The sequence below is a fragment of the Argiope bruennichi genome, chromosome 6 (genome assembly GCF_947563725.1).
Source record: "Argiope bruennichi chromosome 6, qqArgBrue1.1, whole genome shotgun sequence".
NCBI classification, from domain to species: Eukaryota; Metazoa; Arthropoda; class Arachnida; order Araneae; family Araneidae; genus Argiope; species Argiope bruennichi.
In genome coordinates, this window is record NC_079156.1 from 88,715,673 (window position 1) to 88,734,705 (window position 19,033).

At 30.6% G+C, this 19,033-nt stretch overlaps 1 protein-coding gene across 1 annotated transcript in view; it reads right to left on the minus strand.

Annotated features, from left to right (window-relative positions):
• Positions 1 to 5,928: 5,928 nt before the first annotated feature.
• Positions 5,929 to 19,033, minus strand: part of LOC129972552 (glycine receptor subunit alpha-3-like) — a 34,054-nt gene continuing 20,949 nt past the window's right edge. The window contains exons 6-9 of the mRNA XM_056086731.1: positions 16,063 to 16,203; positions 13,298 to 13,482; positions 8,348 to 8,485; positions 5,929 to 6,747 (exon numbers count right to left, since the gene is read on the minus strand). Of these exons, the coding sequence (XP_055942706.1) occupies positions 6,475 to 6,747; positions 8,348 to 8,485; positions 13,298 to 13,482; positions 16,063 to 16,203 (737 nt within the window). The 3' untranslated portion in view covers positions 5,929 to 6,474. The remainder of the gene's footprint in view (positions 6,748 to 8,347; positions 8,486 to 13,297; positions 13,483 to 16,062; positions 16,204 to 19,033) is intronic.

Genomic DNA, 19,033 nt, shown 5'->3' on the forward strand with positions numbered 1-19,033 from the left:
TGAATCATGTTGAGATAATCCTTACATTCTAAACTATGCAAGAATTACTAAAATTGCCAAGAATGTCATTGGACAAATATTGTGAACAATATTGATGTTTATTAAGCGATGAAAGAATAACGTTTCATCGCTTTTAAAATCAAAATATTGTTTTTCAAATTTGCTAAAAACAATTTGTTGATGCAAGACACTTGTATACATTTGTCACATTTGCTTCCAAATTTTTCTTTGTGTTATATGATAGTTGCATGTTGTCACAAAATGCTGTTTGTTAGTAAATTTAACCGTTTCATTAAAATTTCAAACATTTTATTATGTATGTGTGTTTTTTACTTACAACATTTTTATGCAATGGAGAGGGTTTTTAAAAATATAATTTTTGACAAATCCTTCAATTTTATCTCAAAAAATGTTCATGCACATTTTATAATAAAAATGTAAAACTTTTGTAAGACATTTCTCAAATAACTAGCTTTTTGTGGTTTCTATTTTTATCTTGAATACTTCATGTTACAGAAAATTAGCCACAATCGATGATTCGAACAACAAATTGGAATACGTTCCTTGTAAATAAGATCATTAAAGCAATTTAAACTTCAACATATTTGTAATACGAACTCTTGCATTATAACAAAACATTGGCATAATAATGAAATCGATATGAAATTATATATTAGGAGATAATTTAGTTCCTCAGAAGTCAATAATGTCAGCGTGCTATATGATAACGTAGATCAATACAGTTTAATTTTAAATGTTTCTTCAGCGGGATTTTACAGATATTCTGAAAATAGACCAGATATTTGTATTTCATAAGCTTTTTCATCGCTTTTTTTCTTATAATGGTGAATAATAATTTCAGAACTTCCATGTCTGTTGCTATTTAAAAGTATATTACGGCAAACAAAAAGGGATTTGTTATTTGCTTTACTGTTTATTTTATGTCTCTAATGTACGTTTATATAATTATATTTTCGAGTGGGAAAATGAGCATTTGGATTTATAAAATGAATTAGCTTATCTTTTTAGGCGATCATATTTTTCTAGTTTCAAATGTTTAAACAGAATGCATATAAGAATTATTCGTTATATATTCCTGTCATCTATTAAATTGCTGTAGAACATAAATAGAAATTCCTTTTTACTATACATGATTTGATTGGGAAGATATAATTTAAATATTTTGAAAAATAATATTTTTCATTAAGTATAGTTATAAGTTGAACAATTCATAATATTTTTCATTAAGTATAACTATAAATCGAAACGTGTGGACTTTTAAGGAAAGAAAGAAATACAAAATATTGACAAGATCATTCATTAAAGCATAGCAGGAAACATTAATTAGATGAGGTCGGAGGCGTTTTTCCGAAATACAGATTCTAAATTTCAGGGCTAGTCACTTAACATTCGAATTGCTTACAAAGAGTGTTTAATAGCTTATGAATGAGATGGAGGGTGTGTTTATCATCTTATAAGAATCTTTATTGTCTCTGAAAAATTCAAAAAATACCGAGAATTTATCAAAATAAAACAAGGAGTTTTATAATTGCGATATTAATTATTTTCCTACTACAAATTCGCGCTTGCGTAAAGCAGCAGTATCTGTGCTTTGCACTTACCGCGAGTGAGCGGAAATCTCAAACTTCGCATGTGTAAATAGCAAGAGCTGTGGCATTCATATGCGATACATTTCTTTGCTACGTCTGATTTTAAACAGCGATTCAAATCTCATTATCTCCAAAAGAAGGAAATCAACCTTTGCTGGAGCATATTAAATACCAAAACGCTTCGTTTGTTAAGAGATAATGAAAATACAGAGGAAAGAAACGTTAGGTTAGCGAATATCAGAAAAATTATGTCCACACTTTCTTCAAAGGAGTCTCTTCTGCTGAGCGAAATAGCGGTCTCTCTTTAAATCGCACTGCAATTGAATTACAGAGACAGAATGAATCTTACCTGTCTGCTGACAGAGAAAGACGTTTAAATTTGAGACACAGGAGAAGAAGCGAAAGAACAAACTTTCCTGATATTTGGTCCGAAAAGGAGTACACCGCTCTAACTTTTGATCCATGTGTAGATTACAGAAATGATGCCTCGGTTTCAATAGGAACAATGCCTCTCGTCTGTCCATATTGTTCAGCTTTAGGAACAGCTTTGATATACAGTCATTTTCGCCAAAAAATAATGTATCGCCAAATTTTAGGGAAATGGCCGAATGTGGCGAGAATGGCAGCAACAGGGTAACGATAACAAAAGTGACAGCGAAAAATTGCCAACCTAGCAAGGCGCAAAATGACTGTATATCAAAGCTTAGACCAGTTTTAACATGGAAAGATGAATCAAAAGGCACAAGGGAAAATTAGAACCATTTAAACAGTCTAAATATGGAATAGCATTGATATACAGTCATTTTCACCCAAAAAGTGTATCGCCAAATTTTAGCGAAATGGCTGAATGTGGCGCGAACGGCAGCAATAGCGTTTCCAATCTAAAGGTTCCGAGGAACGCTGCAGCAAATTAACGGAAATATAGAAGAAAAAAAGTCAATAAATGCAATAAAATGCAGTAAAATTTAATCAAAATTAATAAAAGTAAGCAGAAGAAGTATGTGCAGCCGGAAAAAGTCAAGGTAAATGAACAGGAGAGATCGAAATACAGTAGCATACAGTAACATAAAAAAATGGCTCCCATGTAACCCCAAACAAAATTGTCTACCTCGCAAGGCGCCAAATGACTGTATATCAAAGCTTAGCCCTAAATATTTCTGCATATGTGCGATAAAAATTGTTTTTGTAGTTATTTTTGATGATTTCTAAATATCTTTTTGACCACTCATGACATTCCCATGTCATATCGGGTGGAGGGTGGACTTATGTTTAAAGCTAATTTTTCCTCTTAGATGTTATGCTACGGGCAACGCTGTGCGGGTACTGCTAGTGTATATATAAATACAACCAAATAAATATTTTCACCAGCCTTGGGCATGTCGTTTTTATATCTCCCTTTATTTTTATATATTCGGGTAGAGTCACTAATTCAGATAATATATTCCTATATAATTATAGTTTGTTTTTAACTCTGCCCTTAATAATGTTCGATAAGAGGATGCACATTATAAATCCTTATTTTAAAAATTTCTCAATTTAATACCATATCTCAACAAATTTTTAACGTAAACAACATGTTGATTCATTTCAGCTTATTATTTTTATTTTAGTAACTTTATGAAAATATTTCTGTTTTTATTTATTTATTTATATTATATGATAAAAATATTAGTAAAGAATTAATATTCTTGATAAATTAACCATTAACATCAGATAATGTTTTCTTTACTTACTAATATGATAATTTAATTATTATAAAAGATTACATAGAAATAATAAATTTCAAGCAAGCATAGCATTAAAAATTGTTATTTTATAAGTAAAATAAAATATAATCAAAAAATGAATTAATATTTCGATTTATCACAAAAACAATTATTTACACTTTAATTAATGATTTTAATAATCCAGTATGTAACCAGACATTAATAACTTACAATTAAAAAAAATTGTATTTCTTTCAAATTTATTAATTTAACAACTGGGTTAATAATAATTTTAATCTACCTGTCTCCAGTTTATTTTTCAGTTCAATACTCTTAGATGGTTGCTTGATTTGAAAAACACCACTAATCCTTTCACAGTGTGTACAATAAAATCTGAATCGTCTTTATTTTAAAATAGCCGCCTTTGGCGACCAGCCGGTTCGCCAATCTTAATGCTCGTTAAAATTTTAATAATTAACTATTTTATGTAATTCCTACTTTAATAGCTTCTTCATTAAAATATTTTAAAATTTCAAATTTCAATTCACTCGGAATATTATAAAGGCCTTCAGTCATAACGTATCTCTCCAATTTTCTGTTATCTCCCGTAGAATTTATGCTACAAATTAAAGTGGAAAGGATTAATCTGCAATTAATATAATAATATTTCTTACTGAAACAAAGCATTTTTTTTGTAATATTATTACTGAAAACAGAGTCACTGAGCATTTAAACCTTATGGGTACTAAAGAATATCTTTCTTAATTTATGTAATATCTCAAGAATTTGTCAACAAAATTTTTCAGATCCATCTTGAGCAGGTATATTAATTAACAATGTTTAATTTTAAATGCATCAAACACTAAGAAAATAAACAGAATCGTTTAAAATAGTCGGTCGAAAACAGGTTAAAAAAATTACTTAAAAAACGATGAACTTAAATTTAACATAAATACAATTCAATTACAAAAGCATACAACTAACCTAAAAATCATTTAAATCGTTGAAATGTAAACAATCAGCCTTCCGTTGAAATGTAAACAATCAGAACACAATGCGCATGCGTGAATTTTCAACGCCAGTTACGGTAAAAAAAATGCGTGAATTTTTCTACGCCAGGGGGTAACGCTATGCAGATTACAAATTTTTAATTTCCTTTATTCTGTTTTATTTTAATTCAAAAGTACTTCAGAATGAATCTGAAAGATCGATTCATTAACAATGTTTAATTTTAAATGCATAAAACATTAAGAAAATAAACAGAATCGTTTGAAATAATCGGCCAAAAAATGTTAGCCCTAGCTGCTGTTGGAAAAAAAAACAGAAACCTTTCTCATTTGGCAGTGGGGAAAATGAAAGGATTTTTTTGGCGGGAAAGTTAGTTTTTAATTAATAATTAAAATTTCAAAAAAGGGACCCTAGATGCACATTCCCGACCTCCAAGGTATACACGTACCAAATTTGGTAGCTGTAGGTCAAATGGTCTTTTCTGTAGAGCGCCAACACACACACACACACACACACACACACACACATTGAGCTTTATATATAAGTATAGATTATCTTACTCTAAATCAATTTGACATAAAATATTGCATTTTCATTGCATGAAAAATTGTAATATGTGTATGATATAGCATTTTAAATACTATGCCTACCTTAAAGTTTGTCATGAGTTGCAAAATACGTTCAAAGCAAAAAACAAAATATATATGTTAACTTGTATTTGTCATTTAAGTTTTCTTTAGAAATATTATTTTCAATTTAATAGTGTTAAGTAATGTGAAATAAGACGAATAAGGCAATTATTGAATATATTTACATTTATATTTTGAAAACGTATTAACCCAGCTTATTGCTAAAATTCTTAAAAAATTTTCCCGCCAGTATTTAAGATTGAATATTTCTGCATATATATATATATATATATATATATATATATATATATATATATATATATATATATATATATATATATATATATATATATATATATATATATATATATATATATATATATATATATATAATTTGAAAAATTGAAGCCAGGTATGAAAGCTGTCGAACTCTGTTATTATCAAAAACTGTGTTGTTTATGCAAATATAAAATAATTCTTCCTTAAATATTTAATTTTTAAGAGGAAAAAAAGCTTACAAGCATATCAAAGAAGAAATAAATAGGCGTGCTAGCTATAGTATAGTTGAAAAGTTCTCATGCAGTCTATTAGGGAAAGTAGAAAACATGGAAATTAACTGTATAAAGTTTTGTAAAATAAGCACGCCATCCTGAGTCGATGCGACGATATATGAAATATGAGTTGAAAGCATTTTGTTGGTGACACTTTATACTTATATGGAGTCAGCTCATACCCATTTTTCTCATCAATTGCTTAAAATTATTGCTGTTAATAAACCAAGATTCATAGTAACATTTTATCTATTTAACAAAATAAACTATATATATTCCATATTCTTATACCAATAGATATCTGAAGTGTTTAAGAAGAAAACAATTCTTCAGAAAAAATGACAGCTATTGAACGATTAAAATAGTTTCTTTTAATGTATTTATTTTTATATGTACATATTCTGGAAGTATAACTAATCAAGAAAACAATGCATGGCAAAATATTAATATTACAGAATGACATATAGGAAATGAAATAATTTATCCTTACAAAAAGCTGTTTATAGATGAATTCGCAGAAGTTTTGATTTATTCTCGGTATTTTCAAGTGGTGTGCATAATAGAGTATAAGATGAATAAGAACACGATAAAAAAAATCGAGTAATTAAATACAAAATCATGTGTTATCTTTTTTTAAAGCTCATAATCTCCTCTCTACTAACCTCATTACTTATAAATACACGAAAAATAAAAGGAAATATCTGATTTGTTTTATACATTCTGTAGTAGAACATCATCAGGAAAGTTAACAAGATAAAAAAAATCACGTGATTGAATGTAAAATCATTTATTTTTCATCGTGCTCTTATTCATTTTCACTTCTTTACTGGATATTCAAATTGAGAATGCAACAACAACAAAAAAATATTGTTTTTGATTAGTTCTGCAAGTAAGGAAATTCTGCTGAATTGTTTTTCAAAACTGGAATCTGAAAATTCAATGTAATTATTTCGAAAATTCTTCTATGCCCTTACTCGTTTCTATAAATTTTCATGTAATGTACCCAGTAAATAATAGCAAAGAGAAAGAACATTACAGGAAATATTTTCCGACAAACAACGTCTATTCTGGAGATATCATCAGATGGTATTACACATAACCAGTCAGGAAGCCTCTTTCCTCTAGATGGCGGGGGACTTTTACTCTGCAGCCAACTTTCCACTTGGTCTGTTTGTAACACCCACATCTTACCTTTCAGAATTTGCTTAGTTTTGTTTAGCTTGAAGTCAGGTTGAGCATTTTTCTGAAAAATACGTAATACAATTTAAATTTAAGAACTAGTAAGAACGTATAAAATTTGTTCGGAACCTTTAAGACATTTTTTCCCAATGCATTGCCTTTTAAATAAAATACAAAAAAAAATATATAAATGTAAAATCTACTTTAATAAAAATTTAAGCGTGTTTATAATGGATTAAAAACTAACAGTTGGCTTAAAAAAATCTGATTTTTCCAGCTGTTTTGTTACGAAATGGCATTTTTAAATAAGCATATAAATAAGAAATAAATATCAATTACTAACCGAAGAAAATATAGGATTTCACGATTTTTAAGACTGAATTTTCTTTGTGAACGGATGTACCTAATGAGTTTACAACCCTTCTTTTCCATTCTTAATGTTTTTTCATAATTTTGCAGTTAAAGTATATCCTGTGACTACAAGAAAAAATAGTTTAAATAAAATACGTAAATGATAGTTGTTTTATAAGTATTTCTGAAATCCTAACATGGTTCACTATATATTGGCAAATCCATGAACGGAATTTCTAAGAAGCTCATTTTCTAATCTCTAGTTATCTCTTAGCTCCTTTCTTCATTAATTTAACGTGATTTGAAATTGTTAAATTTTTATTTAATGGATTCTTGCAATGTCTATTTGAATTCTCAAGCTTACAAAGACTATCTGATGTCATTCATTTATATTCAATTTTGATTTTTTAGATGTAACAAAACAAAAAGAATCATGAATTAATAGCAATTATACAGTGCAATTACAAATTCATTATGTAAAATGTTTATTTATTTATTTGCCTAAACAAATACAGCCAATCCAGAGGGTATTATGCTTGTGGAAGTAATTCAAAAATGAAATCAAATAAAACTGGAAGTATAACAGAAAATGCCAATAGAATGAGATATGATAGAATTGAATTTAAGCTTTATTGACTAAAAGTTTCGTAAGCTATATTATGGACAGTATACTGTCATTTATGAATGCTGAAATGACAGTCATACCCACCTCGTCATAAGAATCATTATTTCCATATAAATCTCCAGGATATCGGGTATTTTTGAAAAATTCTCTAATACATTGACTTCCTGTGTGCAAGCTAGTGTAAATTTATTTAAAAGGAACTTTGAATTGATATTGTGAACCTTGGCGTGTACATTCACAGTCAAAATGTAAATTATCGCCAAATAAAGATCCCTTGCCCTGTATTTGCTAATCATTGCTACATGTCCACATATCTCCAGTTCATTGGAGTGGAAATCCTACATTGGAGTTAATTTATGTCCGAGTAGGTCAATTTTTGTAATTTCATAGAGACATGATAAATATAATCACGCTTATCATCGAATGTCTTGATGACCTTACTCATACTGGATGATCTGCACATTTTCCTCCTAACTTTCCAAAAAGTGATTGTGATTTTTTTAATACCACACATTCATTTTGAGTGTGTAGTATTAATGCGAATCTCCATTAGGAATTCGAAATAAAACCAACGTTTGTATTGAGGAAAAACAGAGAATAAAAGAAAACTTAGTTTTAAACTATCTGCAGATTCTAATAGATTTCTATCATAAGGATGAAATAAAGCGAAAGGAAAATTAGAACTTACCTTTGTTTTCTTGTAAGTGTTGTAGGAAATAGCAAATTCAACCAGTGTTGAAAATACCAGAAAAATGCACACAAAAAGCCAAATGTCCATAGCAGTGATGTAGTTGAGAGGTGGAAGTTGATTCTTATTGAATTGAACCTATCAGAAGCATGAATATAAAGAATAATTTATAAAAATAGAGAAAAAAATCTGCAAATAAATCATGGATTAATAAGGCATTTAATAAACATTTAATTGTTTAATAGTTTGGATTTCTTAAATTTTGATCCTATTTAAATAAACATAAATTAATAGCTAATTAATAATGAAATCTGTATCATTGTGATAAATTTTTTGACTAGTGATTTAAGCAATTTAAGCATTTGCTTCATGAGTTAAAGAATACCAAATGCACAGTTTAAATTAGTTATAAAACATTATTTTCTATTCAATAGCTTTTCTTCCATTTTTAAAAAATCCTTTGAATCGTTAAATATTATAAAACTTTCTGACGACGACACATTTTTGCATCAAATGCTATAAAATGTCAACCAATAACTACGGTTGTACGGTAGGTTACGTCTAGTATGATTGTCATGTATGAATATGATTTGTATGACGTTGAAGAATATGATGTGGAAGAGAAACAGTGTGTCTAACTAGAAAGATTCTTTTTTTTATGTGCTCTATTGTGTAAATCTTACATTTCTCAAATATCTAATGATGAAGGATATCATTTTGTGGCTTCATAGGTAACCTGCATTAGTAAAAATCATATCATCCAATGATTTTAAAAATGCAGGTATTTTTTGCTTAAATATTCATATTGAGTTTCGCTTAGCCATAATCTGACTCAATGCTCATAAATATTAGGTAGCATTTCAACAGAAATATGAATGATAAAGAAATAGAAGCATCTTTTCTTAGCTAAATAAAAGCATTTGAAAAGCAAACTTTCAGTTTTAAAAGTTGCTCGGTTATGCATATGAGAAGAGTAAATAAAAAAATGTTTTGTGTAAACTCAGTTACCATAAATGAGTGATAAGTGACACACTGGTCAAAATGGGCAGAATCAACTGTTAGTTGAAGAATGAGTATGCCCATTATGGAGGTGTATGGTCATCGAAAATTGTTTAAATACACTAACAATCAGCATAAAAAGGAACAGACTACCCATCAATTCTCACAGATCATTTGCACTCTAGATTTTGTGAAAATTCCAACTCAAACAATGGCTCGGGTAGCATTGGACACTTTTCCAAATGTCTTCCCCTCATGCATAAGCTAAAAACTTTTCTGTAATTCTTCATTTACTTTTCTAATCTTGTTTAATAAAAACATTGAACATTTTCTTTTCTTACTCTTTCTTAAGAAATTTTCTCTAATAGTTGCGAGTTGTGTAATTAAGTAATAGCATACTACCAAAGAAAAAATTATTATTAAAAGACAATTAATTATTATTTCAGAATTTAACTCTTTCACGAAATAATTCCAAACGTTCTGCAGACTAATAAACAAATTATCAATGTATTTTTGCTTCTTCTGACGTTATGTCTTATATTCTTGGTATTTTATATGAACATTTCAAAATGCATGCATTTATACAAATGAGACTTTTACGCTGAAAATTCTTCTGCAAGAGGTTATAAAATAACAAATAAGTGGCTTGTTCCAATTCCAACTTATGTAGCTAATATTTATTATAATTGTTCTAAGCTATCCCGATTGTGTCAATTTCAGTCAATTCCAGTAAGCTGGTTCCAGTTTAAAATAATTATATAATATTATTTTGTTTGCAGCAGAATGCAGGTCTGAAGACATAGACGAGACGTTGTATTTTTAATTTCGTTTTATTCTCTTCCGAGTGGCAGGCATGATTATTTACATAAAGGCACAGTGCGGCACAAAAGCAGAAATAAAGAAGGTGGGGGGGGGGCTAAACAAATGATCACTAGTCTTATATAACATGGGATTTCCAGCCATGCACCAATTCAATACATGTGTTGACGTTGAGAAGGGCAACGGAAGTATCATTTTCACTCGATACGTAGAACTCATGGCGCATTATTTTTACAAAGAAATTAATTAAACCGAAAGTGGAATTAGATCAGAAAATAAGAGAATATTTTACTTTGAGCTAAATTTAGATAAAGTTTTGAAAAATTAATTTGGTTTAAATTAAAAGTTTAAAATATCATTACGCACACACACACAACGCACACACACACACACACACACACACACACACACACACATATATATATATATATATATATATATATATATATATATATATATATATATATATATATATATATATATTCAAAATCATCAAATATTATCTTTAACTAATTTAGTAAATTATAACAAGTTTATTTTCTGAGAATACAATATTATTCTTACTTTAAATTCTTCCAAGATTTATATGTCTTCTTTTAAATATTTAATTTAGATATCTAAATAGAAACACTTATTTACTAACTGCAGACAAAGAGTGTATTTTTCATCAAATAATTCCACAAACTACGTTTATACGTTTGAAACATAAATGACTTATTTTACGGACTCAAAAATTTCACAGAATCGAGGTTATGATAAAGCACTGCGCTAGATGATTGCCCAATTGAGGCAACCTTTCCCTATCTCTCTAAATGAAAAGTTAAAATATTGTTACAAAATTTTTTCTACAAATACCGCCAATCAATAGTAATAACGCAGCGCATTTAATCGGTAGTTCAGCAGTTTGCTTGCTGTCTAATCCTCTGATTCCCCCGGTCTTGACTTCGATGGTAGGCTTGTATGGGCTCCCGTCCTTGGAATAGGACTATCCCTTTAATGAAAAAAACTGACTGATTACACGTGACTTTTAGGTATTATGGCATGAACTGTGGTGGTTCCTGATGATACGATGGAAGGAGTGAAACTGACTTGATTCTTCAAACGAAATTTGCTCTTTGCAGGTGAGGAAGAGTGGGAGTTATGTCTTGGCCAATAGGAAAGCAGGCTATCAGGGGAGTAGGAGAGGGTGGTGTAGGAAGTTTTTCTGAGTTCGGTGAGGAATAAACTATTGTTCGTAGGTTACCAATCAGGATGCCGGGTTATTGCAGGGGGGTGACTTTACTTTTGGTGGAACTTAGCCGATCAGAGCTTTGAGGATTAAAAACTTTTTCTCTTCTTTGTTATCTGTTTTCTTTCCTAGCTTGGCTGCTTCTATTAATTTCGGGAATTCTTTAAACACTTCTCTTAGTTCTTTTAGTATTTCCAGCGTTTCTGGGATGGAGGGGAATTCTTCATTAGTAGTCAAAGTAGGGTACGTATGATATTTTCCAGGTGAGGGGACGGGTTGAGGGTCTTGATTTCTTTGATGTTTTCTGGTTATCTCTGCATAGGAGAGTCTTCCATTTATTGTTGTTAGCTTGGGGAATTTTCTACACCTTTCCATGCAGCTGTGTGACCTGTTTCTTTGCAGTATGCATAAACTGGGTCATGAATTTTTTCTGTAATACTGCAGCTCCTGGTTGGGTGTGTACCACCGCATTTAATACACGTGGGTGCTAATCTACAGTTCCTGACGGAATGATGAAATCCTGCACAGTTGTAGCAAATTGTTGCAGTTGTTTTTCTTCTGTAGCTTTCTATTGTGATTTTAAGATGGAGGAGGGTTTTTTCGTTGTAGATGTTGAGAGCACTTCTAGATTTCTTGATCTCGAGTAGGAAAATTGGGTACAGGGTTTTCAGCTTGTAGTTTCTAAGTTGGGATATTCTTATTATGCTGTAGTTTCTTTCTTCAAGTTCTTTAGTGATTTCTCCCTTATCTGTGTCTATGGGGAGTCCTTTCAGTATTACTTTTATTGGCCTTTCTTCATAATTTTCAGATAGTAAGAATTCTTCTTTTTTCTCTGTTAATAGCTCAATGATCTTAGTTCTCTCTTCTTCATTAGCTGGTTGGATTGCAATCATATTTCTAATCAGTTTATTTTCTGTCTGGGATAATTTCCTGTGGATTTCTTCTAGTGTGATGTTGTAGTTAGTTGTTAATTTTAGGTTGATAGTAGTAGGTCTATTGCTGTTTATTTCTTGGCTTTCTTGGTTGTGGCTCAGGATTTCATACCTATTTGAAGTGTCCATGCTTTCAGGTTTTTCTTCAGTTTTCCTAATTTTAGCAGCTTTTTTCGATTTTACTGGTTGGAAGTTTTCAGTGTTGATAGCATTTTTCTTGTGGTTTACTTGAGATGGGTTGTCAATATCTATTTTTTTAATTTCAGGTTCAGCTAGGTCTATTTCAAAGTTGGGGTAATTGTCATTGGTAATTTTGCTTAGTTGGTAATTGTGTTTTTCTATCCAAGTATTGTGTTCTATCCAAGTATCTAAATCCTTAGCAAATTTGGTTGAATTGATTGTAGTGGAATTTTGTTTTGTTTTTCCTTTGTAGTTAGAATAGCTACTTGCACTGGGAGATGCAACAGTGCTTGACCTGCTGTCTGTTCCCGATGGTACTGTGTGGTTGTATGAGAAATTAGATCCCCTTGGACAAATGATTGACTTTCGAGCGCCATTACTGCTCATAGAAAAATTACTTGAGCAACTGCTCTCGCAACGTCCGTCCCCTTCCATGACTGGAGACGCAATGATGTGCCGCCGGTCTTGAGCGCTTGCTTTTTTTTATAGTCTTTCCACAGGAAGTGATGTCACTAACAGGAAGTGGCGTAATCTTGGGAAAGTTCTAAAACTTTCTCCAAGTTTCAAGGAAAAACTGGTCTCTGTGATATAATGTTGGGACCATCTGGAGTCTTCTAGAAGATTCCGTTCGTCGCCACGGTCGCCAGCATTTGTCGCCAAGATCAAAAAATTTCTCGCCAAGTCGCCAACTTTTGTCGCCAAGGTCGGCATGTCAGGGATACGTTTTTATCACTTCGTAATAATATTTTGATTGGTTTTTTTTTTCGGAACAAAGAAAATAAATGAACTTACTTGTGTGCAAAGTGTGAGCAAAGATGTGATGCTCAGTGAAACTCTCGCCGGCGCAGCTTCGAGTCGCAACCAGAATGTTACCCAGCTCACGGCCGTGATAAGAGAGGAAGGGGCGTAGATGTTGATAATGCTGCCTGTCAGACGCCGCACGAAAATGATGTTTACGTCGAGTATATTCAGATCACCTGAAAAAAATGAAATATGCAATTAATTGAATATCAAGTTGTAATATCAAAAAGATGATATTTTAAATTCAAAAGTCAAAATGAGTCATTTGTATTACAACTTGCACCTAAGTTTAGTTCAGTTATATTAACGTCCCGTTGTAAAGCAACACTAGGGCTATTTTGGGACGGACCTCTTCATTTTGAACCGCGGTCAGATGACGAGGACGACACCTGAGCTGGCACCCCCCTCTCCACGCCACAGCACACCAGCGGTAGGACGTTTGAAATGACGGATTTAACGTGCAACAGACCCCCTTACACGACGGTTCTTCGGTGGAATCGGGTCTTGAACCTGAAACCCTACGGCTCACGAGCCGAGACCTTACCACCAGGCCACCGCGGCCTACTTGCACCTAAGGACGTCGCATGCAACGCGCAGTCAAAAATTATTGCTGCTATAAAGATTACAGCAACTTAATATTATAATACAACAAAAACATAATATAAAAACTAGCGAGAAACATCTCCTCGAGACTTTCTCGTAGATGCTTAAAAAAGATGTACTTTTGTATTTTTATCCGCATGCCACTGACGAGCAATAATTACGAAGAAAAATTATTAACGCTTGATATTTAGTGATTAATCCTTTGGATGTGGTTAATACACAAGCAACAGAAAACTGAATGTCAATTTTGGAATTCTTTTCTGCGACTAATTAAATATAACATTGAATACAAAAGTACAATTATCATAAAATTAGATATTAATTTTCATATGTTTAAATCAAAGCATTTTTGTATTATCGCATTTACATCCCTGCAAATGTGATATAGACGGACAATCTCTTAACGGATTTGGTTCCAAATCTCATACGAATGAACACTTAACATTTTAATATGTGTGCCAACTTTTATCTAGCTAGCTCTCTTCGCTTTGTAGTTGTTGCGTTAGCTTACTTCGGAGAACTGGATAGACACACTTCCTCTGAATGAATTTCGTTCAAAATTTGTCAGAAATCTACAAATTGGGCGTAAATGTCGTATTCCAAATTTCATCGTCTTAGCTCAAAGTCTAATTCTGTATAGACAGACTGAGATACAAAATTCCAGAAATATTTTTTCGAAACAAGAGAGGTTTGAAATGTGGCGACTCGTTGAAATCTCGAATTCGAATTTTTGAACAATAATTATGTTTTCTCTTTGTATACTTCATATTCGAAAAAGTAAAAGAAGATTTTTGTGGTAGTATTTTATCACTATATTAGAACTTGCGTTTTATCTGCGTAATTTTGAAGAATTCTTCAAAAAATTCATAGCATTTTACCTGAAGATAGATTTTTTTTTTTCTTTCCTATGAAAATTCACGACTCTAATTTTAAATCAAAATGTTTTGGATTTCACTTCTTATTGTTTTTTCATGAGTTCCAAAATTCTCTGGATTGTAATTTTCCTTTATATTTTATTACAAAATTTTACGTTATTGAAATGAAATTCAGCTTTTCTTCAACGTTCGTCAATTTTTAACAAAGCTTGTTTTTTTTTCTTAACCGTTTTTAATTTCAATAACTTAAGCTTTTGTTAAATTTTAATATCTTTCGAGTAAAATCTAATATCTTTTGAGAAGTGTTTCTTCTCTCACATAGATTTGAACCAAAATATGGAGTGGAATTAAAATTTTATTGTAAAAGCTAGAAGTCAATTTTCATTCATGTAATTTGCTGCATTTTTAATTATCTTTTTCACACATATCAATAGATACTACTTTCTTCTGAGTTGATCTTATAATAATGCCAATGTGTGATGAGTTAAAGCAATGCTTGAACTCAAATGCTCTTAAATTCTAGTCTTCGGTATTGATTAAAGAAAGGGACATTATAATTATTTTGTATAAAGTTAAATACTGTTTAAGTATTACACTTGTAAATTCCATGAGTAAGTAAATAAAATATAAGTATTTGAATAATAAGAGCCTTAACATTTCACTTTTATCCTAACTTACAAATAAAGTAATTAATTAAATGGATTTAGCCAAATAGTTGTTTACACAGCATTCATTTACAGCATCGATATTCTTCAAAATCTCGTTTTCATAAATTTTGATGGTTTCAGTACTTTTTTTAATTTCTTTTATGAATCATAATTCATTCTAGAAGTGAGATGGCATTCTGGAATTGTCGCCAAAATTTGAAAGATTTCAAAATGGCTTTCACATTATTTCCATATTTGGCACTTTGTCCGCAAATATAAATGTTACACTCAGCTTTAATTTCATTCCATGTGGTCAATAGACTTTGGAAATATTTCTCCTCCATATGAATATGGAAGAGAAATTTCTAATACTGACTGACTAATTTATAATTTCTGACTGACTAAATCTCTCTTTATAATATTACTTATTATCTGACTAAACTCACAAAAAAGTCAGTCTTCCAAATGAATCGAAAACCTGTAATTCAACTCATAAATAAGATCTACAATAATAGTTGATCTCCTACAAATTCAAGTTCACTCATTTTCAAGTTCATTCTAGTTAATTTTTCTACGACAAATTCAAATATATTCTGAAAATAATTTTAAAAATCTGAAATGTTAACCTTACCTGTGATGCTTTCCGAGAATCTTTCGCTAACGAAAGGGTTCCGCATGAAGAATTGAGGAGGACTGATTTTGTTTAAAACTGAAATGGGCTTGGATAAATTCCTATTCCACTGAATGTGAGCAATTGTGTCCCCAATATTCACTATAAAATAAAGATATTTATTTAATCAAATATCAAAAACTTTAAATTCATAGACTAGAGAAGGCAAGATCATATTGATATTTAAGAAAATATTTTATATAAATAGCCTTACTGCTAATCTTTTGTCGATATAGTATGTTCAAACTGATATTTAACAAATAAATTTTACATAAACAGCTTTAATGCTGAAATTGTGAATTTTTGAACTGAAATTTTAAGCTTATATTACTGTTTGATCACATCTTTGTCACGGCATGTAGTCTTTTATACAAATTCATAAGCGGAAAATATTTTTATCAGCTCTCACATAAATACGACAACTTGAAAAGAAATCGAATTCATAAATGCTTGAAATGCAATCTACGATTTTATCAGCCAATGTTTGTTTTAGTACACTTTTTACAATTGCATTAAAGTGCATTTTATACAGAAGAGAATATTTAGTAAAAGTTTCGTATCGGTCTTCAGAGTTATTTTTCAAAAAAGAGAGATGCTTGTAGGAAATTACTATTAGAATACACAGAGCGAAAAATTTTTTTTCAAATGGTGTTGTTTTTCTGTTTTATATAGTTTCTTTATTCAGAAGAAAATGAGTTTTCCGATAAGTCAAGCCACTTGCTGTTACGCACGCGAACAATGGTTTTGAATGCTTTTCGAAAAACAACTGTCATGAGGGTATCTTTTTCAAAATTTAACATATAGAAACCATTTGAAATTGTTGGATTCTTTTTGAATAGGACTTTTTTCTGGTAGATAAAGTACTTTATGAAACATTTCTCAAAAATAATGCAAATGAAATCCTTTCTAAATATTTACTCTTGTGTAGCAAAAGCTTAAGTAGAATTTTAAAAACCTTTCTCGAACTATAAAAAAAAAAAAACATTTTTATTTGTAGGTAGATACAGTTATGTAGGAACAATTTAAAAAAAAAAACAATGACACATCATAAGAAATACTTGCTCCATACAGTTTACATTTTCTGTACAAATGTGGAAAAATGAATTTTATACCTATTGGAGGAAAATAATGAATATTAGAAAGTAAACGTGAAAGTAAAGTTAAAACTGCCAATATGTTTAATTCATGTTGATTTTGTCAACAATGAATTTCATTCAGGAAAGGCTTCAAATTAATTTAATTCCTGTGGTCTCATATTATCAGTAACCGCCACTGATTGTTATAGATTTGTTTCGTTTTTAATATGTTTGGATAATAAAAATAATCTTAAAGGATATACTGCTATTTTAATTATTTTAAGAAAAACTATTAAATAAGTTATAATTTTATCAGCAAAATTAAACCCATATATAAGTTTGTTGTTATTATAGAAATAACATTATAAATTATGAACAATACATTCATAATTAAATTGTAGATATTAGGACGAAAGATTTTAAAATATATTTCAATTGTAACTCTATTAATACTTAAAGGTCCCAAACGCCGTTCAACGAACTACAGTCGAATTGATATCACTGAAAAATTCCACCCTTTCGTTAAATGCCAATGAATAAATACCCATGGTTCGCGCTTTGTTCGTCAGAGATGTTCGCCCACAAAGAGTTTAGAAGCAAGAACGTTTTCTGATAATGCTCAAAGAATATTCAAGCGGGCATTTGCTTCATAGCCATCCGCTAAGAGGGATATTTTTTCCCAATATGATCTTTTTAAGAATACAGGCTGTCAGAGGGATAGATAGCGACTTTTTCTTATGTTTGAAAGGAAAAATCGGCCGTTTCAGTATTCTGAGATACTTGAATTGTGACTTGAATTGTACGAGCCGTAATCACTGTACAGATTTTGCTAATATTTATTTTATTTGAAAGCTCATGACATATAGATACGTCATTAAATAATCATTTTACCCTTCTTTTTACCTTCTATTTCTGAGAGATACCGTAAATTATAATCTTGAATAAATCCCCAGCCTCAACAAGTGAACCACTTTCGCCACTTTCTCTACTTTGATAACAAACTAAATTCTGCTCTATGATTATTATCTATGAATAAATTAAAATATTTTTTAATTTGGTGTGACAATAGGATATTTATCAAACTTGGCTGACTTAAAAAAAATTAATGTTATTAAGATGATAGAGAGAAACTAGCGATCGAAGTCGGCTAGTAAATATTATTTCTAACAAATAAAATTTTAGAATTTTACTGGAAACGACATAGACAATTTGATAGACAAGAAATGACATTGTTATTCATCAAATTATATACAGTACACACCCAAGTATTCGACTTCTAAACTACCCGGCCTAGTTTTCTTTTATCGTAATTAAGTGAGAAAGCAAGGCGTCTTTTAAGTCATCTGTTAAAGACTTTTAAAAACTTAAAAACACGTTTTGACTCTTCTCTTAGGGTTACCTTTTCATATCCGTATAATCATTTATTAATGAAAAATAAAATCAGTTTGAGCCAATTATCTTAAGAATCAGGCCTACGATTTATGTTAATGTTTTTTTTATGTTTTCTGCACTTAAATTAGGTATTACCCAGCTATATAACATATATATAAACTACCAATACAGAGACTTCTATTTTAACTCGACAAGTTACTGGCAACTGCTTCTGTGATTCACCCGACCGCGGCTGCGTTCACATCGAGATAAATGAAGGGCTTAGTACTCAATACGAAGTAAGAAAATACGTATTATAAGTAAGTTTTGGATAAAAACTTTTTCTTCTCTTATTGGTGGGCAAAGAAATGAATTGATAGAACTCCGGCCTATCTGGCTTTTTAGTTATCCGGGCAGTTTCTGGAACATTTCACCGGACACTCAAATTTATATTTGGTATTGGTAATACTCAGATTTATATTTGG